General features: G+C 43.7%; 1 protein-coding gene across 1 annotated transcript in view; it reads right to left on the bottom strand.

Annotated features, from left to right (window-relative positions):
* LOC125289129 (adhesion G protein-coupled receptor L3-like) overlaps positions 1–25,000 on the bottom strand; it is a 294,210-nt gene that overhangs the window by 20,434 nt on the left and 248,776 nt on the right. The window contains exons 17-20 of the mRNA XM_048235824.1: positions 22,759–22,968; positions 15,269–15,489; positions 9,744–9,810; positions 7,122–7,213 (exon numbers count right to left, since the gene is read on the bottom strand). Of these exons, the coding sequence (XP_048091781.1) occupies positions 7,122–7,213; positions 9,744–9,810; positions 15,269–15,489; positions 22,759–22,968 (590 nt within the window). The remainder of the gene's footprint in view (positions 1–7,121; positions 7,214–9,743; positions 9,811–15,268; positions 15,490–22,758; positions 22,969–25,000) is intronic.

Raw genomic sequence — 25,000 nt, 5'->3', positions numbered from 1 at the left:
TTATATGAGTAGTTGGCACTGGCACATGTGATGTTAGGAGACGTAGATTTGGGTGGGTTAAAGCCAATAATAAAATCCTTTCCCAAAAACTCACTGTTGCATAAAAGCGCATTTTGGACTTAACTTAATCAAAATGCCATAAAGTCCAATAATTCTTGCCCAATATGATTTACCTGAAAATGTACTAAATAACCTTCTATGTATTAAGCTATTACATTCGTGATCACATTACTTGTCAAGACATTTTTCAAAATTATTGGAGGAAGTTAGGACATTATTGCGTTTATTGGGTTTTAAGTCTAAATATTTATGACATTTCAGGGCTTTATTTGATTGTATGAAGTTGATAACATAATTAGTTTAGGGCACCAGAACAGTAGAGGAGACTGACATGATTAAGACATGGGACTCAGCTTAATTTGGAGCCTCCCAGACTTGGTAGGGTAGATGAGAGTGGGGGTGGGGGTGGGGGGTCACAAATTATGCTATCAGGAAATTATTATATTCTTGGGTCAGGGTACAAGACAAGACCAGATGAGCAGAGAACATGGTGCTCCGAGGTGTGTGTGAGAGTGTGTGTGTGTTTGTGCGTGTGTCTCTGTGTGTGTGTGTGTGTACAGTGTGTGTATGTGTGTACGGTGTGTGGTGTGTGTGTGTGTGTGTGTGTGTGTCTAACCTGGTGTCTCATTGATTGAGTCTACATGCTAGCCTGGTTGTGATTGGGTTATGGTGTGTGTGTGTGTGTGTGTGTGTGTGTGTGGGGGGGGGTTGAAAATCACAAACCCAGCTTTGTGAAGGAGCTGCAGGTGCTGCATGCGATTACCCAGCATGTTAATCTCCCCTCACACACACACACACACACACACACACACACACAAAACGCAGAAGCGTGTGGAGAACAGACGCGGAGGAGACCAGCGGTGCCGCGGCCTAGTCGAGAGCATTGCACAGCGAGAGCGTCTTAACAAATGGTCCAGGTGTGAGGCGAAAAATAAATGATTTATGAAATTGCAGAGGAGCCATTAGACATCATTTTCCCAGGTCTGTCTTAATGACCTGTTGGGAGAAGGCACTTCATCACCGTGATTGGTCCTGCGGATGGGGCCGAGGGCTACAACAAAAGGAGCCCGGCCCCTGAGAAAAAAGGATAGAAAGAAAAGAGAGAGAAAAAAAGAAAGAAAGAGAAAAGGGGATGGTTGAAATAGAAAGGAAAGAAAATATTGACCTCGGACAAAGCAGGGATAGTATAGTTTCGCAGGGCATTAATTGTGAAAAAAAAAGAGATCAGGAGTTCTTCAAATGAATCGGATGGTTTCTGGGTGGCTACGGCAAGCCGGATGTTTAAGCTATTGATTACTACAGCGCTAGCGAGGGGTGTGAAGCAGCTCGGCTTTAAAGCTGTGGTGGGCGATGAATAGTTTAACACGTGGAGGTTAATGATGCATCGCTGACTCACCGTTAAGCATGATAAACAACTGCGGCTGCCGTGTCAAAAGATCATTTTCCCTAAGCATGGCAGTTTTCATTACCCATCTCGCAAAAATGCTATTACAGTTTAACTAGGATTGAGGAATGAAAATGACCTTTGAGGCATTTTAACTATTTTTCCAATGTTGCAATTACAATGTGTGGGCTATGCCATTCTATATTCTGAATATACATATGCATTTGTATACATAAACGTGGAGTATATTTTTGTTTTGTTTGTGTACATGTGTGTTTTAGTGTACGTGTATGTGTGTCTGTATTTGTGTGTCTATGAAAACGTGGGCATAGTGTGTGTGTATATGTGCATGCCTATGTGTGTGTGTGCGTGTGTGTGTGTGAGCATGTGCATGTGTGGTAGTGATATGTGTTTTTTTTTTACATGTCTATGGTAGCGTAGTACAGCTACCTTTCAGTGAAATCAAAATCACATCAAAATTCATGCCCAAGTGGCATTTCTTTCTGCGGAAGGGGGCACATGTAATTACAGCTCACTAGTTCATCGTTGCAAAGCATTGTTCTTCTTCCACGAGAGACACATGGCATGAGTGACGTGTCGCTAGTGTCACCTCACACTCTGCTCACAAATCTCCACACGTCAAATAAGACTTCATTCATCAGCATTCAACGTTATCTGCAGCTAAAACTCTTTTCTTCTTTTCTCTGGCTTGAGTGTAGAAGAACTACACATAGCGGAGCACCTTTAGCGCGACATGAATTGAATTAAGACATATTTTACGCTGAAAACAGTTTCAGACTCGGAGATCTGCATGTGAATGGTTTGAGTAATTGAGTTAGTGGGTTCAAACCGAAGCTCTGCACTTTGCTGCACACCTTGAGAAAGAACACTAATAAGTTGCTTGTGAAGGAGGGGGTAATACAAATGGCATCTTCAAAACAGCAGGATGCTAATTGCTAAACTAAGGATGTGTTTCTAAAAGGAGAAGAGGTTTTTTTTTATGGAGCTTGCATATTCCTCAACTGTGACACAGAAATAGATGCTTTTCATATCTCCTCAGTGTATGCATGTTGACGTGAATATTCTGAGTGGCTTCAATAGCTGCGTCTATGCATCAAAGCTAATTGTCAAAGGCTCCGAAACGAGTGTTTGGTACAGTCACTCAAATTAGCAGCTTAATTTAGTTTTATTCACGCGCTAGTCTCCCATCATTGAAATGATTCATAAACCCATTCATCTCATTTAAAAGTCGCTCCTTTAAAAATAAAATCAGTTGAAGGTAGAGAGGGCAAAATATGCTGTATTACTATAAAGTGAAACTACAAGGCCAAGGATGACCATGAGTATTGGTGTGCGGTCATCTCCATGAGAATAAAGAGAGTGCACCAATGATTTGGAACCCAGATAAAGACTTAATCGTTGAAATGCGTTGGTCGGAATAAGCTCTGAATAAAAATCTTTAAAAATATTTTAAAGTGCATGGAGTTAAGATGAAGTGCCTTGTTTTTTTTTACTCCTGGGTGTCACCAGCAACTCTCTATATTTCGGTTTTCAGTGTGCAACAATGATCAGAATGACAGAATGCCACTGACATATCCACACACACGCAAACACAGAGGAGACGAACAGAGCATGAATGTGTTCTATAGGCATATCTAGAGGGGGATGGGGGTGTTCTATGGTCATGTCTAGAGGGGGATGAGGGTGTTCTATGGTCATGTCTAGAGGGGGATGAGGGTGTTCTATGGGCATGTCTAGAGGGGGATGGGCCAAAACATGAGTATTGTATCTTACCAATGCCATTCCACAACTATGCACCCGTCATAGTAACGGTAGCTAGACATGCAAGAGAGGAAAGCAAGCATTCAAAAAGAATGATGAAAAGAAAAACAGAGAACATAAGCAAAATGTGTGTTAATAATGTAAAAGAACAGAAGAGAAACGTTTAATTATGTACTATAAACATACATGCACTCAGAAACGTCACATTTTGTAACGTATTATTTTTTTCCCGTCATATATGCATTACTTTTGGGACCACAGCATAGTGAGAGCAAATTGAGGTAGAGGAGTCTATATGCATTGGCTGTTTGATTGAATGTCGACTTATCCAAATATGAAACGCCGTCCAACTGTGTGACTATTTGTGCATGAGCAAAGAAGGAAACGAAAACAGTCAAAGCAAAACCCAGCAATGGAGGTTATGACCCAGCAATGGAGGTTATGACCCAGCAATGGAGGTTATGACCCAGCAATGGAGGTTATGACCCAGCAATGGAGGTTATGACCCAGCAATGGAGGTTATGACAAATTTCCTTTGTTGTTGTTTTTGCGATGGATATTTTATTGAGGGTCTGTACACTCTCTACCCATCCCCCTCTCTCTCTCTCTTTCACTTTCAATCCATCTCTCACTCATTCACCCCATCACACTCTTTTACTCACTTTCTCATTCCTCTCCTCCTCTCGTTCACTTGTTCCCTCCCTTCCTCCATCCATTTCTGATTCATTCCTCCACTCATCCTCTCATAACCTCACTTCATCCCTCCATCTCCCTCTCTCTCTCTCTTTCCTAATCCTCTTGTCTCATATCCATCCCACCCTCTCTGTCCTCCTGTCATCTTCTCTCAGTCTCTCTCTCTCTCTTTCCCCATCTCCCTCTTTCTATCCCTCACTCTTTCCTTATCCTCCCTCTCTTATCAGCTGCTTGCTGTGTGTGGGTCTGCATGCTGTAGTACTTCTCTCTCCTGGTCTCCTCGTCAGCGTTAGCATTAGCAATGCCCCTGGTGGAGCCGGAGTCAGGGAGTGTGTCATTAGCAGTCTGCTCCCCCAGGTGCACACACACACACACACACACACACACACACACACACACACACACACACACACACACGGCAGGGGTGGCTTGGTTTTGTTATAAAGAGGGGAGAAGCGATGACTGCTGCTTCACCTCCTACTGACTGCCTCCCTCTGTATAGCAGGAGTTGGGTGAGGGTGGGGGTGTAAGGAGCAGAAGCAGGGGGGTGCTGGTGGGAGGAAGGCAACCAGCTGTGAGAGTGGCTGGGCAGGGGGGTGGGTAAGTGGTGGGGGGGTAAGCATATAAAGCAAGGGCCAGGGTTAACATGGATGAACTACTGCTTCACACACACACACACACAGACAGACACACACACAAACACACACTCCTTGGACACTTGCCCACTTCCTACAAGAAATCTTTTAAAGCTATTTTTGCTCTCCTACCTTGTCTCTTTTTTAATCATGCTCGTCATATTTATTTAAAACCTGTGGAACTGTGGGAGAAAAATAGGACAGAAAGTCCCCTCTTACTAATAAATGTCATTAAAAACAGGATACTGCACTCTCTCGTTCCCTCTTGGAATGACTGAGTAATTTAGTAATTGTGCCTGCTATGCTGCTATTCAGAAGGATAATTGGGTGATTGTGAAGTTCTCCCTCGACTTAAAGTTTGAGGGAAGAAACTTGAGATGAACTCCTGATGCCAGTGCTCATAATTATGCACTTTTTTTTTTAATTTAATTGAATTGAGAGAGGGAGAGAGAGAGAAAGAAAGAAAGAGAGAGATCATAAATAAAAATATAAAAGGGCAAAACATATCTCAAAGCCTTAGAAAGAGCACAGAGAGAGGTTGCATCAACTGTCGAGTATTGACTGCTGTTTTTCTAGCTGCAAGATTAATCGCGAAGCTCGAGCGTCTCATTCCTTGGCTGTGTGTGAGTGTGTGTATACAGAGAAAGGAAAATAATGACTGCGGCTTTCTTACATATACTGGTCTGTCTGATTTATCGTCCTCAATCGTCCTTCAGAAGCGAATGAAAGATTCGACTTGCATTCGCGGCGTCTCGAGAAGGTCGTGCCCTTTTGCGTGTGCTGACGCCGTCGACCGGCCAGCCAGTCCAGATTTATACTTTCATTCCGTTAAAATGATGTATGTGGCACAGTCGACCATCAAATAACAGTGAGGACAAACAACAAATCCATACGAGCTCGGGCGAGTGCGGGACTACCACTCCTGGGTCTCGGAGAGCTTGTTCAGCCAGCCTTGGTCCAGCTTGGCTCTTTAATGAACATCTCAATCATGAGATATGCCTTCTGACCAGCGCCCCCTGGGCCGGTCACTCTGGCTGCGCAGAAAAGGGGGCCGCTGGCAAGCTGGACAGAGAGAGGACTTGGAGCTGATAAGCCGTGTGTGTATGTGTGTATGCAAGGTTGTCTGTGTGTGTATGTGTGTGTATGTGTGTGTGTGTGTGTGTGTGTGTGTGTGTGTGTGTGTGTGTGTGTGTGTGTGTGTGTGTGTGTGTGTGTTCGTGTGTGTGAGTGTATTTGTGTGAATGTGAGTGTATTTGTGTGAGTATGTGTGTGTGTATGTGTGTATGTCTCCATCTGTTTATGTGTATACTGTATGTGTGTGTGCACTTTCGTCTGCAAGTGTTTGCATGAATGTGTGTGTGTGTGTGCATATGTGTGAGTATGAGTATGAGTGTGATTGTGCGTGCGTGTGTGTGTGTGTGTGTGTGTGTGTGCGTGCGTGTGTGCACGTATGTGTGAGTGTGAGTGAGTGAGTGAGTGTGTGTGCGTGTGAATGGTGGAAGGTTTAACTGCTGGTGATGAAGGCCTGGAGACACCACTATCGTACCCCAATTTAAACGTTTACTAGCCTCCCCACATTCATCCTCTCTTTGTGCCTCTCTGCTCTACCTGTTTTACTGGAAGTAAATAACAAGGAGGGCTCACACCCCCTCTCCACCCCCCACACACCACCACCCTCCTTCACATGCAGCTATTTTTCAACCATATTTCAAGTGGCGCTTAGCGCGAGTGTCCCTCTCCTGATCAGTCACCTTCATGAAAGCATTTAAGACTCCCTGCCAAAAGAAGCTCGTGTGAAAAAAAAGCCACGCTTGTCTACTTGGCCTGTGCTTGTCTCTTCATTGGAATTAATGGGGCTGTTTTTCCACCAAAAACATTAATGCGAGTTATGAACTGTTGTGACGATAAATGATCAGCAGTGTGGCTCTTGAGGGGTGGGGGGGGGGGGGTGGGGGTTGTTGTGCACGGGGCCTTTTGTGTCGCCATGAATATTCATTCGGGGGTGCCGGTTTGGTGGGAGAGGCAACGAGAGGCTAATTTCCGCAGACGGACCATCGCCCCTTTGCCTTTCCACTCCAGATAATGACGGCCGCTCTCCGGAATACCTGTTCGGTTTTAACCTTTGCTGACACAACCTTTACAAATAATGAGAAATATGAACCGCAGTGCTTCTCTCTCTTTTTCTCCCTCTCTCTCTCTCTCTCTCTGAGATGGGTAAGCTGGACTCCAGTGTGGAGAGAAAAGGTCTCTGATAGCGAGGAACAAGGCTATTAAACATGAGGTCACGTACCATAGCGGAAGGTTAGAAATAAAAAGATATGGATATATACAAAACACTTGGCCATCACTGTGCCCCCAGGTGTGACAGGCAGAGGTGTGACAGGCAGAGAGAGAGAGAGAGAGAGAGAGAGAGAGAGAGAGAGAGAATATCTAGGAGCTAAGAAAAGTAGGATGGAGCCCCACTGACACGCTGTGGGAGACTTTTAAGTACTTTCCATTTTGTCTTTTTAAAAAAAAAAAAAGAAAAAAAAAAAGCAGAGTAAAAGTGGGTTACTTAAAATTCTTACTTAATGTTGTCCAAGCAGCCAGAATCTGGCTTGAGGATCGCCGTGTGATGAAACATTTTGTAGAGCGCGATTCCGAGGAAGATCACATTCAGCTGTAGGGACAGAGAGATGAGGAAAAAAAGACAAGATTTAAACATCAAAAAACGTAAAACTGTCTTGTTAAAACCATCATGGCTGACAGTAGTTTGATGTGAGAGGCCTAGAAAGGAAGACTTTTGAAGTAGGGCTAGAGAAGGCATCACACAATCGGCAATAATATTGAAATTCACTGTAGTAGTGGGTTATGCTGCACTCAGTCTGCTGTCTTTATGACAGTTAGTTAGTTAGTGAGCTAACAGCTCAGCCTGAACAAATACACTCCCAACCACCGTATCTAAATGCCACCTTTATTAGAAGATGATATAGAGTATGTCCTGGAGAGGTATGGAGAGAATCCTCTCATTTGCATTAACAACATACATACACACGCACACAGAAACAAAACCGTGCCTAAGGAGCATAGCCCCAGCACTTGCCAAAGCACTTTGACTTAAGGTCTGAGAGTGTGTTCATTACTCTCTTACTGACCACCTTTGCTGGTTGCGTCTGTGAAGCAGAACTAGGAGGCTGCCAGGAGGCTAACTGCACTGAGACCACACTGAACCACCACTATGCAAAAGGGTGCTGAAATGGACTCATCTGTGACAAGGGACCCACAATTTAAAACAGAAGAAAGAAAGAAAGAAAGAAAGAAAGAGAGAAAACAAGAGAAAGAAAGACAAAGAAATAGAGAAAGAAAGGAACCATGAAATAAATAAAGAAATAAACAAAGAAACAGAAAAGAAAAACAAATAAAAGAAAAGAAAAGGTGAGATAGAACTATGATATTTTTGTTTGAAGCCGGAGGGTGTTATTTGAGTTGGTGTGAATGTGATATGCAGCATGTGTGGATGCAAGTGACAGGGTACATATTAAGACAGTGCTATTGGGACATGTAGGGAAAAAAGTGACAGAAGAGAGAATAAAATAAAACAGTGTGAGTGGATGTGTGTGTGTGTGTGTTTTACGCATGTGTGTGTTTTTGTGCATGTGTGTATTTTTTATGCATGTGCAAGTGTGTGTTTTCATGGATGTGTAAGTGTGTGTTTTATGTAGGCGTAAGTGTGTGTGTGTGTTTTATGTAGGCGTAAGTGTGTGTGTTTGTTTTATGTAGGTGTAAGTGTGTGTGTGTGTTATGCAGGCGTAAGTGTGTGTGTGTTTTATGTAGGTGAATGCGAAGGAGAGTGTGGGGGTGTGTAAGAGAGAGACATGGGGGTGTGTAAGAGAGAGAGGAAAGGTGTGTGCTTGGCCTGGGTTTGTGTGTGTATATGAGTGATATAAAGAGAAATAGTATGTGTGTGTGTGTATGTGTGTGTGTGTGTGTGTGTGTGTGTGTGTGTGTGGCCGTGTGTCTATCCATGTGTGCATGTCTGTGCCTATGGAAGGGTGTGTGTGAGTGTGTCTGTGGTCTTAGTTCAAACAGACATGTATGCACACACACGCGTGCACACACACACACACACACAGATCCTCATCTCTCTTATAAAACGTGCTAGCGGGAGCCAGGGCTCAGTGCTACAGCGAGGCCACAGCATCAATCATAATTGGGAGGCGGTTCGGAGTGAAAGGGAACAATGAGCCCTCTTCCTCCTCCCTCCTCCTCCTCCTCCTCCTCCCTCTCCTCTCTGCCTGTACTGTGCGTCTCTGCTCGGCAGCACTCCCGCAGTGGAGCGATGAAGCAGTTAAGAGGCTTGTTACGTAGCAGCAATGCCACTGTAGCATGACAGGCGGCCAGCAGTGAACTCATGAACAATGCAACAAGGATGGAGGGGGAAAGAGAGAGAGAGAGAGAGAGCGAGAGAGAGAGAGAGAGAGAGAGAGAGAGAGAGAGAGAGAGAGAGAGAGAGAGAGAGAGAGAGAGAATGTAACAAAAAAATACAAGAAAAACTATGGAGGGGGTAGGGGAAGAGAAGGGTGGAGATGAGAGGAGAAAGGCCATCCACACTGGAACAGTACAATATGATGTTTTAATCAGCTTTCTAGCTCCTAATGTAAGCTCTGCCTCATGGCAATGTGCACATCGCACCCTAAATAACAACATGAAGAACAGCATCATTGGACATCGCACCCTAAATAACAACATGAAGAACAGCATCATTGGACATCGCACCCTAAATAACAACATGAAGAACAGCATCATTGGACATCGCACCCTAAATAACAACATGAAGAACAGCATCATTGGACATCGCACCCTAAATAACAACATGAAGAACAGCATCATTGGACATCGCACCCTAAATGACAACATGAAGAACAGCATCATTGGACATCACACCCTAAATAACAACATGAAGAACAGCATCATTGGACATCACACCCTAAATGACAACATGAAGAACAGTTGGAGATAACGTTCAGAGCGATTGTATTGACAAGAGAAACATTGACCCATTGAATGTTAAAGGCATCACATTCAAATATAGATATTTCTGTGAGGATTTTTTGTTTGTGGTCAAGTGTGGATGCTAGTATGTGGGTCACATGGTCTATGACCTCTGACCTGGCGGGGTAGTGGGGTCCACTAGAGTACAGGACACTTACCATGATGATCAGGGTGGCAGGACCTATGAAGCTCCAGATGAAATAGGTGTCTAGACGCAGCCAACACCTGCAGACAGGGAAGAGGGAAGAGAAAGAGAGGGAGAGAGAGTAGAAGAGAGAAGGAGAGAAAGAGAAAGAAAGAGCAATAGAGAGAGGAGAAAGAAAGAACAGGAAAGAGAGAGCATGAGAGAGAGATAATCAAAGAAATAGGAAGAAACATATAGATAGATAGAGAGAGAGAGAGAGAGAGAGAGAGAGGGGGGGAGAGAGATAGATTAGTCTGCTGTGGCACTGTTTGTTCATGGGCATAAAACACTCACAGTGGTGTGTGTGATGGGGTGCATCTGGTCTGCGGCGGAACGATGCGGGACGCCTTGACAGGGCTCCCCAGGGAGGACGCTGTGGCAAGTGTTTCGCTTTCAATCGCTGCCGACTGACCTCTGTCCCACTCCTCCTCTGGGAGAACTGGCGCCGCCGCCCGTGTGGATATTACCACGCAGAAATGGACTTACCTGTCTGACGCTATGTGAATATACTGAGTGTATGACCCGAGTAACGTGTATGTGTGTGTGTGTGTGTGTGTGTGTGTGTATGTGGGGGTAAACGGCAAGGCGCTTCCTTACTTTTGTGTAAAATATCAGCCGTGTCGGAAAATAGGCCACCAAAATGGAGCCTCGCCTTGGGGGACGTTTGGAAAAAGCATCGTGTCGCTACGCTAGGCTATTTTCGTGGGCGACAGAATGCGCTTTGAGAATAGCTTTTTGCTTTTTTCCGAGATCTTGGGGAATCGCTCCGGCCCTTGATGTGTGCGCCTCACGAGACTAAACATGACGTTGAATCATGACCTGTGGTTAAATTATTAATCATTTAATTTCCGCCATATTAGATAGACCTTCGTTTTTGGCCCCCGATTGAAAAAAACTAAATTACAGTTTCCTTCTCTGTTGCCATTCGGGTAGACAGAAATACAAAATGGAGGTGACAGAGGATTAACAGTAATGCAAGATCATTTCAGTAAGACTACAACTGACAATAGCACTGACAAACAAGAGTGTAGGAGATAAGCAGCACAAATATAAAATGTTTTGGGTCAAGGCTACTGTATTACAGGACTCTAGTATCTGGATATTTTGAAGTTCCAGGGATAGAAATCTGATTAGGGAGGTGGGGTAGGATATATAGTCTCTCCTAATAAAGTGAGATTTTCAAAGCAATGAAACACCTGACAGATGTAAAGAACAAAAAAAAAACACAAAAGAATCCATTGCAAACACCCATCCACTCACTGAAGTAGTACTGTTTCTCACATCTAACTAAAAAACAGAGGGAGAGAGAGAGAGAGAGAGAGAGAGAGAGAGAGGGAGAGAAAGAGAAAGACTCATCAACAGTCCCTCTATTCTTCTTCCCTATCTCTCTCCATCCCTCTCTGCACCCCCATCCACACACACACACACACACACAAATACATACACACACAAAAACCACCACCTCCCCCACACCCCACCCTCAGTCTCTAGCGAGTGCTGTGATGCTCTTATGACAGAGTTTTCGCTTCCTTTAAAAGCAAATCTATTTCTGCTTATGTGACGAGCTGCATAAGAACCTTCTGCTCAGAAGTGAGGGAGAGAGTGAGTGTGTGAGAGAGAGAAAGAAAGAAACAGAGAGAGAGAGAGAGAGCATATATGGAGTGCAACAAAAGATCAGAGAGAGAGAGAGAGAGAGAGAGAGAGAGAGAGAGAGAGAGAGAGAGAGAGAGAGAGAGAGAGAGAGAGAGAGAGAGAGAGGGAGATAGGCAGGGTCTGGGGCTTTGTCTCTGCAGAAAGCTAAATTCCTTGTGTGGGGAGACCGCTGAGATGACGCTGATACTCACTGGCGTGTCACATCCCTTTAACTCGGAAGAAGAACATTCCAGAGAGAGCAACAGAGCAAACCTGGCACCCACAGCACACACACACGCATGTACACACATACACACAGACGCACACCCACGCATTCTCACACACACACACGCACGCACACACACGTCCTCACAGTCTCTGCCCCCCCATAAGCTTCTCTCTGATGTCTATCCTCCCTGTCTGTCAGATATGCCATGCTTGTTGTTTTCAGTAAACTCAGACGCACACATTGTGCCATGATGCTCCACTTCAAAGAGCAAATAAATACATCCTCCTGGCTTCCATCATTTAGTCTCTTCACATGCAAACAGTGCTACCCTCTAGGGGCATCTCTACAATCTATGTGAAAAATCACCAGTTTTCCTTGAACATAGTGCTAAGGCCTAGAGCATGCCTGAGAATGAATAGACAGACAGACAGACAGACAGATAGCTAGCTAGATAGATAGATTGATAAATCTTTTAGGAGGACATTTTATATACAGTATGTTGTGGATATGAATACACTATGGTAGGCCCCAGCAGTGGCGCGACTGGCTGAGACACCTGCACTGTACGCCGGCGACCCGGGCTCGATTCCCGCCCCGTGGTCCTTTCCGGATCACACCCCGACTCTCTCTCCCACTCACTTCCTGTCAATCTCCACTATCCTATCTAATTAAAGGCATAAAAAGCCCAAAAAATATACTTAAAAAAATGAATACACTATGGCAACTCTGTCTGTTTTTCCTGGTGTTTGATCTAGTATTGATCACTCAATGATGTGCAAGCACATCTTTTACTGATCCAAGGACGATTTGTCTGCTTCCCACTGGGTAGCAGTTCTTCTGGTTCTCTGGTTCCACTTGGAACCGAAGCTAAGTGGTTCCGGATCTTATTGATATCTGTGTAAATGATTAAAGGTGCCACATCTTCCTCTATGTGTGTCACAATCCATCACCCTTTATGCTGCACACACACACACACTCCCATACACACACACACACACATACTGACTGACTCACTCAAATATGCGTGCACACACACTCACACACACTGTTCTCTCCTGTAATTGTTCCTGTGCTGGCTGGCGCCATTTTAATTATTCACATTATGTTGTGCTTGGCCACTGGCAGCTATCACCTCATCCATCACTGAGAGCTAGGCTTCACTGCTCCCAGGTTTCCTGTCCAATGCGCCTTTTAAGACAGGGTGGGCTGGTGTGTGTGTGTATTTGTGTGAGTAGGGGGGTTGGACCCTGACAAGCGTGATAAACATCTTGAGCGGAGAACTGCTGATGCTGGCTTTCATTATTTCCTGATTCGGCGCAGATTTACACCTGTGGGTTACCACGGTGCTTCTTCGCCGCGTTCAGCAGTGTCCCTAAAACTGAAAAGTGTACTTAAAATTGGAATGCTGAGAAGAGAAAGGGACTGATGGGGGTACCAATGATTATTCCTGAAGTACTTTCCAAAGCCAGTGTTAGAATGCATACTAATCTGTTGTGCTTCTCTCTAGGACTCACTCTTGTTTTCCACTCTCACCATCTCTTTCTCTTTCTCACACACACACACACACACACACACACACACACACACACACACACACACACACACATACACACACACTCCCTCTCACTATGTTTCCAAATGCAGGGCATCCCAGCATTTCCATCTTTGGAGGTGAATTAGGCAATTAACTGAAATCGTTGGGTGCACAGCTTGTTATGGATCTTGTAAAATGGGGGCCTGTGTCTCTGCCACGCTTAGTATGCAGCGTGCGTGTCCCGCCATGCGCTCTTCAGACGATTGGATTAGTCTCCAGTTCAATAGCTTCTTGAGATGTTCCGCGGATGCCTTTTAAGTGTAACAGGCTTAAAAAACCACCATCGGGGTACAACTCCTAACAACCACCATCGGGGACAACTCTGCACTGAAAAGAAGGGAAGACGAAGAAATTGAACGGGTGACACCAAAACGTGGAGCATTTCTGCACAACTACATTAAATGTCGTTGAGTATAGAAAATCAAAAAGGAACGACTTTGAGGGGGAAAAAAAAAAACTTCCGGAAATTTCCCCCCTCCTTTTTAAAAAATGTGACTGGAGTACATAGAGATCGCTGGCAGCAGATTTACTCATTAGCGACGGGGTCCAAAACAAACAGTATGGCAGGCGAGAGACGTCCAGACAAGCGAGCGGCCGGGCAATTAGTCTGAACACCAAACACAAACTGCCCGGTGAGATGGAGAAGGGTCTGCTCTCCAGAGCATATTTCAAACCAGACCGCGTAGCATATGTTGACCATGAACGAACGAATGTTCCGCGGCGAAGTGGAGAAATTCCAGCGCCGCTGGGGAAAAATACTGCTTTTGTTTAACTGAGAAAAAAAAGGGAAAAATAAAAGGAAAAAAAGAATGAAAGAAAGACAAGGAGTGTTTCTCGACTAGACCTTCGCTAAGTGCTTCCATGTGGGCCACTTGAGGCAAGACCAAGAATGAACGTGAAAAACATTAATGCAGCATATTCATAAACGATTACGTCAAAACATAATGGCTTGCATCCATAGAGTCTGGGCCTGGGTTCTGGACAGATGCAGGGTGAAATGAGGGGGAGTGGGGGGCACAAAGCAATCTAAAACACATGTTGATAAAGCGTTGATAAAAATCTTGGCGTGCTACGACGACCCCTTTCTTGAGATGTGACACATCGGGCAAAGTTCTGATTACTGTACCCCATCCAGTTGGACTGTTTCAAGGTCTTTTCCCCCATAGGAGGAGAAGTAAAAAAACACTGAGCGCGAGACATAAATATTGAGACGTCCTGGCGGTAGACAATCCACAATAGCGGAATTGTCTACCAGCAAAATGTATTGATTAATTTATCCAAGCTTCGCACTGACCCGTATTCACAAGAGCAAAAAATAAATAATAATTAAAAAAAACACACCAGACCCTTAAAACTTCCAATTGTGTGCTGAAGTGTTCATTTAAGGGCAATCAGATGTTCTTTCGTTCCTTCTAAATGACAAACTGACGTGTTTACTCAAACTTGCAAATGATAGTCACTGGCAAATCACACTGATGGCACTCAAGTAGAGATCTTGGGTGATGTGCAAGTGAAGTCGTGCTCGTTATCACTTCACGTAAATATAGACCAAACAGGGTTCTGGAACTGAGCGAAGGCATTGTCATGTAATTATAGGCACGCAAAGTCTAGATACTGCATTACTGCTTGGAGTAACATTGCATGCGTAAATGTATATTCAAGGCAGGATTTTCACTTACATTTAATGCTTACATATGTACTATGATGCACTCATGGTACAGTCATATACTGTAGGCGCACCATCATCAACGGCCAAGCATTAATTTGAAGTGTTATAAGGCCATATAATTCATTATTTGATTATTACAGTAATTGCCTATGTATTAGCCACATTGTGTATAAACCACATGAGTGTTAAAAAAAAAAAAACATATTAGTATTAACCTCATAGCTGAAGAAATATTGCAAAATCAATGTATAAACCTTGGCTTTGCAGTGGAAAAAAGCCAATAGTTGGGAAATTACTGTATGTGTATATTTATGTAGCATTATTATATAGTATTTGATTCATATGGTTTTATAAAACACACGGCTTGACACTCACACTCTGTCGGTGCCGTAGCTGCGGTAGTCGACGGCGGCGGAGATGGCTACGATGAGGGCGGGCACGCCGTAGCCCACCATGTAGTAGTAGCGCCGGCGCGAGTGCTCGCTCTCAAACACCTCCACCAGCATGACGTAGAGCTGCACGCCCTCCAGGAACATCCAGGTGAACGCCGCCAGGAAGAAGAAGTGCAGCAGCGCCGCAAACACCGCACACGCAATCTACACAGAGGAGAGAGGGAGAGAGAGAGAGAGAGAGAGAGAGAGAGAGAGGAGAGAGAGAGAGAGAAAGAGAGAGAGAGAGAGAGAGAGGGTAGGGAGAGAGAGAGAAAGAGCGAGAGAGAGAGAGAGGAGGAAGAAGTTATTATCATCACCACCACCACTAAACCACAGGGCACCAAATGCTGCAGAGGCAGCCAATCTACAGAGATAGAAGGAGAGAGCGAGTGTGTTGATCATGATGATGATTATCAACATCACCACAACAGTTACTGCAAACACCACACACCCATTCAACACATAAGTATGAGGAAGAGTGGGGGGGTTATCATCATTGCCGGCATCATCATCGTCATCCTCCTCCTCATCATCATCATCGGAATCATCACCATCATCATCATCATCATCATCATCACCATCATCATCATCATGATCATCATCGGAATCATCACCATCATCATCCTCATCATCATCCTCATCATCATCAGCTGCAACAGGAGCAGGTAGGAGTGTGTGACTCCACTGTGCATCTCCTGTCTGGGATCATGAAGAGGAGGTCCAGAGCAGAGAGACTCTAACTAGCTACAGGGCACCAAGTACCATGCCTGCCGTGCCATTTCAATCATCTAACCAAGCTGTCAACTGCTCCTCTGGCTCCTCAGGCTCCTCTCATCCATCATCAGTCTGGAGATAAGCTCTTCTGCTAGAGTCCTCTGGAGCAGTTTGTCAAAACTTGCTCCCATGAGTAAACAAGAGTAGTACAGGCAGAAAAGGAGAGACTGGTATAATGTGTGTGTGTGTGTGTGTGTGTCTCAACATGTATGGGTGAGAGAGAGAGAGAGTGTGTGTGTGTGTGTGTTTGTGTGTGTGTGTGTGTGTGTGTATGTGTGTGTGTGTGTGTGTGTGTGTGTGTGTCTAAACAGAGTCAGAAGAGACATGACACGAAAAATGAACAGCAGTTCACAATCTAATGACAATTTGTAAAAAAAAAAGTCAAGATGCTCCTATAATTTACAAACTGTCACGCCTCTAAAAAGAGTGCCAAACACTATCATTAATACGATGTCACAAAGACAATGGGTATGGTTTGACAGATCTCCGTGATTACATGTGTCATGATGCAATTAAACGCCATCATTATCATTATTGTCATCAGTCTCATCATCACGGCCATTATGTGATCAGAAAAACAACAATGACAAAAAAAGAAAAGAAAAAAAAGAAATGACAGTGGGTGAAATAAAAGAGAGATAGGAGATGTCGTCAGTGCTAATAGGTTTGAATATACAACACTGGAGGTTGGTGTTATAACTGACTCATGCATTTACGTACATAACTGTATATGACAGCTTTCAGTTAAGTCACTTTTATCTTGCAGTCTATTTCTTCACATTAGTTTACATTCTACTGCTTTATAGGTTCTTCACATTAGTTTACATTCTACTACTTTATAGGTTCTTCACATTAGTTTACATTCTACTGCTTTATAGGTTCTTCACATTAGTTTACATTCTACTGCTTTATAGGTTCTTCACATTATTTTACATTCTACTGCTTTATAGGTTCTTCACATTATTTTACATTCTACTGCTTTACAGGTTCTTCCTATTTTCATGTGGTGTGTTAAATGCTCCAAATGTAAAGCACTTTGAGCTGTATTCTGTGTAGAAAAGGTACTATACAAATAAAGTATATTATTATTATTATTATTATTATTATTATTATTATTATTATTATTATTATTATTATTATGTACAGTGTGTGGAAATGTGTTCTGTGTTAATACATTTGAATATACAGCACTGTAGGTTGATGTTATAACTGACTCATACATTCATGTACAGGAAGTGGAAATGACATTGAAGGCAGTGTACTCATGTGACCATCGATAGGGCTGAACTTTCTTTCCACTGCATAGCAATTACGTATGAGCAAATGTGCTTTAGCGAAACCTAGCGATTATGACAACTAACAGGGGGCAGACAGAGGATTACAAATGCTCACAACAACAAGTTCACTAATTGATACTAGAGGAAAGACATGGGGGTGTATTCTGGCCTCTTGATGAAGTGAGGAATTAGCTAATGGTGAAACCCATGATGTACTCCACAGTCATTTTCTTATGAGCTTGGCAATTTACTGTATGTCTGATCTCATTTCGGGCCCAATTTCATGTTAAAACCACATACTAGGAATTAAGTGCATATTATTTTTCATCAAATAGAAACGCCAGCATGCACATTTCAGTAAAGAACAATTCTTCAACTTCAGCCACAGGCGAAACAGTCTTAAACTCTCTCTCTCTCTCTGTCTCTCTCTCCCTCTCTTTCTCTGTCTGTCTCTCTCGCTCTCTCACCTATGTCCTCTGTTCTTGAAGTTACTCTCCAGCAATCATTACTGCCCGTTATTATTGGCTCAATGAGACAAGCTTTGGAGTGGTTCTTGCCCCCCTCCACCACCCCCAAACTCGTTAAATTGATTCAATTAATCAACTTTAGGGTTCAGTGCTCGGTCTATGGCCACGGAGTGAGCAATCTTTAAACTGTTCACTGATTGGATCCCCGCTGTTGCACGGAGACAGTTAACCAGGGCACAGGACCTTAAATGCAACCGCTTCTGCTGAATGCACCGACAACATGTGTTTCACTTCAACAGCAGCAGGGACTCAAAAACAAAATCAAAACATTTCCTTCCAATGCCTCCCCACCTATGAGAGATCTTACATGAAATGATGAAATAGACAATATCTTAATTTTAAACAAAAAAAAAAACAAAGAAAAAACAACAAAAAACATGTCAACATGAAAAAGCATCCATTTTGCGAAAAATGTCTGTTTATAACTATGATCCCTAATGTACTCCTAGTGTCTTGCCAGGTTGTCAGTCTACTTTGGAAGAGACAGTGCTATTGATCAATACATACACCATAATGCCAGAACAACAGTTGTTTACAGTACACTGTGGAATCAAAACAAAGTGTTTTAAAAAGGGCTTATTCCTAATAAAAAAAACACATAATTTTTACCTAAAGAAATAAAATAAATCCAACATTTAATCAATCTACACACTGGAGAGTAATTGCCTAACCGGAGTGTCAAGGCCACAGCACATTATGCTGGTGGTAAGTCTCGCTTGCAGTCAAATGGCAAGTTGGTTGGCTCGAGTGCAAAAAGACGGAATCCTGGGGCGCCTGCACAACACGGGGCTTATCGATCGGCTCAGTCTGATCATCCCACCCATTTAGAGATCTGGGCACTGCAGGGGGACCGCCAGGGGCACAAGGCTGTCTGTGTGTGGACGTGTGTGTGTGTGTGTGTGTGTGTGTGTGTGTGTGTGTGTGTGTGTGTGTGTGATAGACAGAGTGAGAGGGAGGGAGAGAGAGTAAGGGGAGAGAATGACAAATAGAGGGAAAACAAACAGGGAGAGGGATGGATAAGGAGAGGGAGGGAGGGAGGGAGGGAGGGAGGGAGGGAGGAGAGAGAGAGAGAGAGAGAGAGAGAGAGAGAGAGAGAAACAGGGAGAGTGATAACACTTCACCTGTGAGAGTTGAATATTGAATGCCTGCGATGAGCAGGAATATCTTAGCACAGTAATACCCATTGGCTTCCACAGTACCACATGTCTTTACTGGCTTCCATTTCATTTGAATTGTGCCAATTCATCTGAACAAGTATCTTAGCACAGCGCAACTAACTACCACTTCTCCTATTAGTGTGTATTACTAACAGTTAATTTGTCTCATGCCAATTCATTTTTAACAAGTATATTACTAGCACAGTCCAAGCAATTATGGCTGTTTTCAGTCACATGCATGTTTATTGTCGGCTAACAGACTTCTATAGTAAGTGAGTTACCAATTTCCACCTTAATTCCATCCCATATTTATTCATCAGCTGATATTTCTGTCTCTTGCTGCTTCATTTAAACAGGTGAAATCATTTTCACACCGAGGAAGGTCATTTGGTCAGAGGTAGCTCTCGCTTGCTGTTCAAACAGACGCATCCGCTGTGAAAAATCGGAATCACAGTGACGAGTTAATACATTCAACCACAGAGCTGAATCAGCAAATTGACTGAACGAGAGTCCATTTTTAACACACCCCTCCTGCCCTCCCCTCCCCAAAAATCCCTCCTCTACCCCCCGTCACTACACACATTTTTCCCACAATGCATTTTTGAGTGCCACTAAGCGCCGTCACATTAGCTAAACCACAGCTGGCGATCAAGATGAGGGGTTATTTGTTATCTGAGGACGACTGGTCCCACGTTACACTGCGTCTATAGTCAGCATAAAGGAACTATAACAGCCTAATGGTGGACCGGTGCCAAACACTGTCTGGCTTGATATATGAGAAGATGGTGATCATTGACTCTGCAATAACAGGCATTAAGTGAAAGCAGAGGAGAAGCAGGGGTCGGAAATAAATAAAGAATGCTGAAATGGCCTTTGTATTGTACTCGAATAGATTGCTGTGTGTTTATGGGAGGGACACAATAGCAATTCACAGAGTGATTGGAGCCTATTTAAAAGATGGCAGGAGACAATCTGAGGTCTGGGGGCTCCGCAATCCTCTCTATGTCGATGAGATGGAGACACAGACACACACACACACACACACACACACACACACACTAGAGCATGGTTACACACAGTCCCTCAGGCACGGACACACACAGACAGACAGATGGACGCTTATGCTTACACAAACACACACACACACACACACACTAACTAACACACACACACAACAACAATAACAGATCAAGGCCTAAATACAAATACAGTCCGGTAACAGGGTGCGTGTTCTTGGGAGAGAGCCCCTCCGAGGCGTGAACGTGCCCTTCAGCAGTAGTGGTGCGTAGCGCCGTGGAGCGGGGAGAGCGTTGCGAGTGGGAGCGTGGAGCTTTGAAGCTCTCGCTCGCCCATAAATTGCTTTCTCAGAGGCCGGGGCCGGCTGCACGTTGTTGGGCGAGGAGATGCCGGCTCAGACGTGGAGGAAATGCCAAGTGAGATGGGGATGGGGAACGAGGCAAGCAAGCAAGAGGCTGGGAGCGTTGCGCAACTAATTAGGGATTGTGTGTGTGCGTGTGTGTGTGTGTGTGTGTGTGTATGTGTGTGTGTGTGTGAGTTTGAGTGAGACAGAGAGGGCACAAGTAGGCAGAGTTCCATTCTTAATTGCTAAACAAAAAAGGTTACTGAAATTCTGAGTGAGGAGAAGTCCTTCAATTTTGTTCTATTTAAAAACACTTCAATCCCAAGAGCTAAGATCCTGAAATCCTACGCCTGGTCTTCTGGTCAGTGGATCTTGAAATTAACTTAATGACCTAATGAACTAATCCATTAATATTGGACACAGAACATATGCAGACCAGCTACGCAACTACCAACCAGCATTACCCAAATTAACAAGGAAACTCACAATTACCCAAAACACGAAAGGCATTAGAGCCAGAACCAGAGTTTCTTCTGCACTGTAATATGCTCCAAAGAAATCCATATGTTTAGCCTGGCTAGCGCCACCACTTCTCAATGAGACGTGGTCTGGGAACCAAACGTTAATTTTCTCGTATTTGAAAAAAATGCCCAGATCCGTTTATTGGGTGCCACGGATGTCTATCAAATGCGTCTGTGCATAGCTCATCATCGTCTTGCTTTCCCCCCTGTTCTGTGATTGGTTCCCTATCTCAGGCAAAAATTTGCTCCATGGTCTCCAGGCTGCCTTAGCAGTGTGAATCAAATCGCGCGCAAGGCAGCATGGGAACACCCAGGCTACCATATGTTGACAATTTCTGCAAAAAAATATCTGAAAAATTCACGACATTGGAAAAGTTGGATAAAGTGTGTGTGTGTGTGTGTGTGTGTGTGAGAGAGAGTGCTATGGGGAGAGAGGAAGATGTCAGTGAGATTTAAAACAGGATGAAGAGAGAGGGAAGAGAGGAAAGAGAGATAGAGAGAAGAGGAGAAAGATGGATAGAAACAGAGAGATGAGAGAGAGAGAGAGCGAGTGGAGGAGAAAAAAGATGTCAGTGAGATTTAGAAAGGGAAGAGAGAGAGAGAGAGAGAGAGAGAGAGAGAGAGAGAGAGAGAGAGAGAGCAAAAGAGAGATACGTGAAAGGAGGTAGGAGGACGAGGTAGAGAAAAGAGAAGGTGGGTGGAGAAGAGAGAGAGAGAGAGAGAGAGAGAGAGAGAGAGAGAGAGAGAGAGAGAGAGAGAGAGAGAGAAAAGAAAAAAGCAGGCAGAGAAAGTAAAAAAGACAAGAGAAATGGAGGGGGGGGGGGGTTGTCGACCCAGAGAGTTCAAGGTTCATCCCGGCTGGTTCCTGCCGTTGATTTCCCCTCATTATTCTCCACTGTCTGTCTGATGTGGAGAGGAGGACTCACCGCCTGCAACCCCTACGCATCCCCAGCTCAGTGCAGAGATCAGTCCAGGATTACTCACTCCCAGCTAAATCATTCAGCACTTCTCCCTTTTAGCTCCGCATAATGGCCAAACCTGTCATTACGCTACTTCTCTAAGCCACGTGAAAGGGTTTATCTAAAAAGACGAGAAGAACCTGATGCAAAAGACAAGAATAACGGCATAATAACGCTCTGCAGTCGACAGAGCCAGCCTTTTTTTTTAACGGTGATATGCGTAGCTCTATCTTCATATTCAGATGTCCTGAGACATGAAACATGAAAAATATGCTACGCAGTATAGTGATTTGGTAGGGTTAACATATAAATCCATATTATCATATAGATTAACATAGGAAAATGATGAAGGAAGGAAGAAGTCAATGAATATTTCAAAAGCAACGTCGACCTCAATCTATCAGATTAAAAACACCATAATGTACATATCATTGTACATATCATATCATATCATATCAAATATATTATACTGGGCACACCTCAGTGTTAAATTACATCATCATTGTGGCACTGTAATATTGTCATTAGGAAGAGTCGAGCTTCCTAAGAGTTGCACTACCCCATTTCCAAACAGATTGGGGCACTCTTGCAAAAATGTAAATAAAAACAGAATGTCATTAACTGCAAATCACGTAAAACCCAAATTTAGTCGCAAAAAAAAAAACATGGACTTTGGTCCTTCATAATTCAAACATTATTCCTATGCATATTGATCTACAGTATGACACAATAGGGACAACACGCAACACACGATGGGCCCTAAATTTAAATGACCGGTAATGACCAAAGTCTATGGACTGACTTTGCACTTGGCCCAGCATTTAAATGATTAGAATAGGACATTGCGGAGTGCACTTACGGGCTGGTCAGCGCGGTTGATGCCCACGAGGAAGAGGGACTCGGCGATGAAGAGGCTGATGCACAGGTTCTTGTGGATGGTGTTGCGGTCGCTCTGCAGGCCACGGAAGAAGCAGAAGGTGAAGATGCAGATGAGCAGGCAGACCAGCGAGAGCAAGATGCCCACCCACGTGATCACGTCCAGCAGCAGGTCATGTACTGGGTCTGCGTTCTGCATCAGGGGACAGAGGGGGACAAAATACATATTTATTGTATAGTGTATATGTATGTTAATGTATGTTACTGCGTGTGTGTGTGTGTGTGTGTGTGTGTGTGTGTGTGTGTGTGTGTTCATATTTCATATAATTTCAGATCATATATTTTTCATTTTCCATATCATTAGTTCATTAGCATTTTTTGTTTTGTATAGATAGATAGATAGATAGATAGATAGATAGATAGATAGATAGAGAGAGAGAGAGAGAGAGAGAGAGAGAGAGAGAGAGAGAGAGAGAGAGAGATTTTGGTTCTACATTGTTCATATTTCTGGAGTCATGGAGAAAATATAAAAGGCAACAGGAAAATGGCTGATTGCTATTGTGGCCTAGGTAATTTGTGCCTATTCACTATTTATGGGAGGCAAAAAGTTAAACTGGAGGCAATGTTCATATTACGAATGAATTGCAAATCTCAATGGCTTCTCTGCTCACAATAGTCAGAGTAAAGCCCCTTCAGAGTTATACAAACCACAACAGCTTAAAATGAGCCTCAAGCCAATTGCCATTGTGCTGCAATTACACTGTACCCCAGTGTTAGAGTAATAGTCCAATTTGTTACATTTGGAAATGCTGAAACACTGCTGCTCGGCTATTGAATGGCAGCCACTGTTAAAAGCATACCACTACTGAGTGGCTATTTAGAGCATATTGTTTATTCACCAATCATCAATACAGTAGTTAGAGCCAATGACATTGTACAAATGTCATTGTATTTGTACTGTATATTTGTACTTGACAGACGTTTAGAAAAAACATTTTTTTCCCTTGACTGTATTTGTAATAAACATTATGGAAAAGTCTGTGCAAACAGTCTTTGAAGTGCTTGAATTGCATGGAGGCATTACATGCCATGTAGTCCTTCCACCACTCTAAAACAGATGGATGTTTGCCTGAGTCACTAAAATGTTATCGCTTCCCAGTTCCTAAACAATATGGCTGCGGACTTTAAGTTTTTACAGTTGCTTTTCATCAACGCTTTGGTTTTCCTACTATTAAAAAAAGAGAGGGGGGAAAATCTGCCTCCACAGCTAGTTTTCAGCCTCTAAAGTGTAGCCCACAGCCAGTAAACAGGAGTATTTATATGGCACAAGCCTGAGTGGACTCCCACTGAAGCTGTTAGTGGAAATTTACTCTGTGTGTGTGTGTGTGTGTGTGTGTGTGTGTGTGTGTGTGTGTGTGTGTGTGTGTGTGTGTGTGTGTGTGTGTGTGTGGAGTATGATCAGGGCAACAACAAGACTCCATAGTTCTCCAAGCGGCCACGGCGCCCACACAAACGAACCTCGCGGCGGGCGAGTTTGTGAGCGCCAGACACAAGAAACAGAGGAACATGAATTGTGTATATGTGTGATGTGGCGGGCCTGGTGAAGTTACCCAAATAACAGTCTTTTGCTTAGGAGGCAAAGTGTAAATTTAGTCTAGTGCTTTGCTGACTGCAGGATTCTCAGTTCACATGGAAATACCAGACAGAGGAGCAGAGAGAAGATAAAGTGGAAAAAATAGCAAAAATAAGTGTGTAAACAAAGACCAAAATATGTATGGGAAAAGCTAGACAGAGATTCTTTCCACAGATTAAAGCTTTTCATCCTGCAGAGGAGGAATTTAGCTTTAGCTCAAAGCGCAGTGGGAGAGTACATAACAAAAAAAAGAGAGACTGGGGAAAAAAAAAGAGAAAACAATTACTAGAGCATCTGAAACATCTGCTTCCAACTAGCCCAGAGATGTCCTTCAACGCTGTGTGGATTTTAGGACACCTGCCTTCCGACACCTCATCTCCAGTCTTCTGAGCCAGAGGATGAGAATGAACAATTAGCATCCCACAAGCTTCGCCAATTAGGAAATCAGAGAGAGAGAGAGGAGACAGACAGAACTCCCTCTGATTGATTAGACACACCAAAAAATTCTTAGGGCGGTACAGAATGCAAATTATCCCCAAAGGGATGTCCATTGCATTCCCCCTGGGCCGACGTTAGCGGCTTTGTCTGTGAG

The sequence above is a fragment of the Alosa alosa genome, chromosome 24 (assembly GCF_017589495.1).
Source record: "Alosa alosa isolate M-15738 ecotype Scorff River chromosome 24, AALO_Geno_1.1, whole genome shotgun sequence".
In the NCBI taxonomy this organism is placed as follows: domain Eukaryota; kingdom Metazoa; phylum Chordata; class Actinopteri; order Clupeiformes; family Clupeidae; genus Alosa; species Alosa alosa.
The sequence above is the reverse complement of the archived record's forward strand: the minus strand, read 5'-3'. Positions and strand labels throughout refer to the sequence as shown.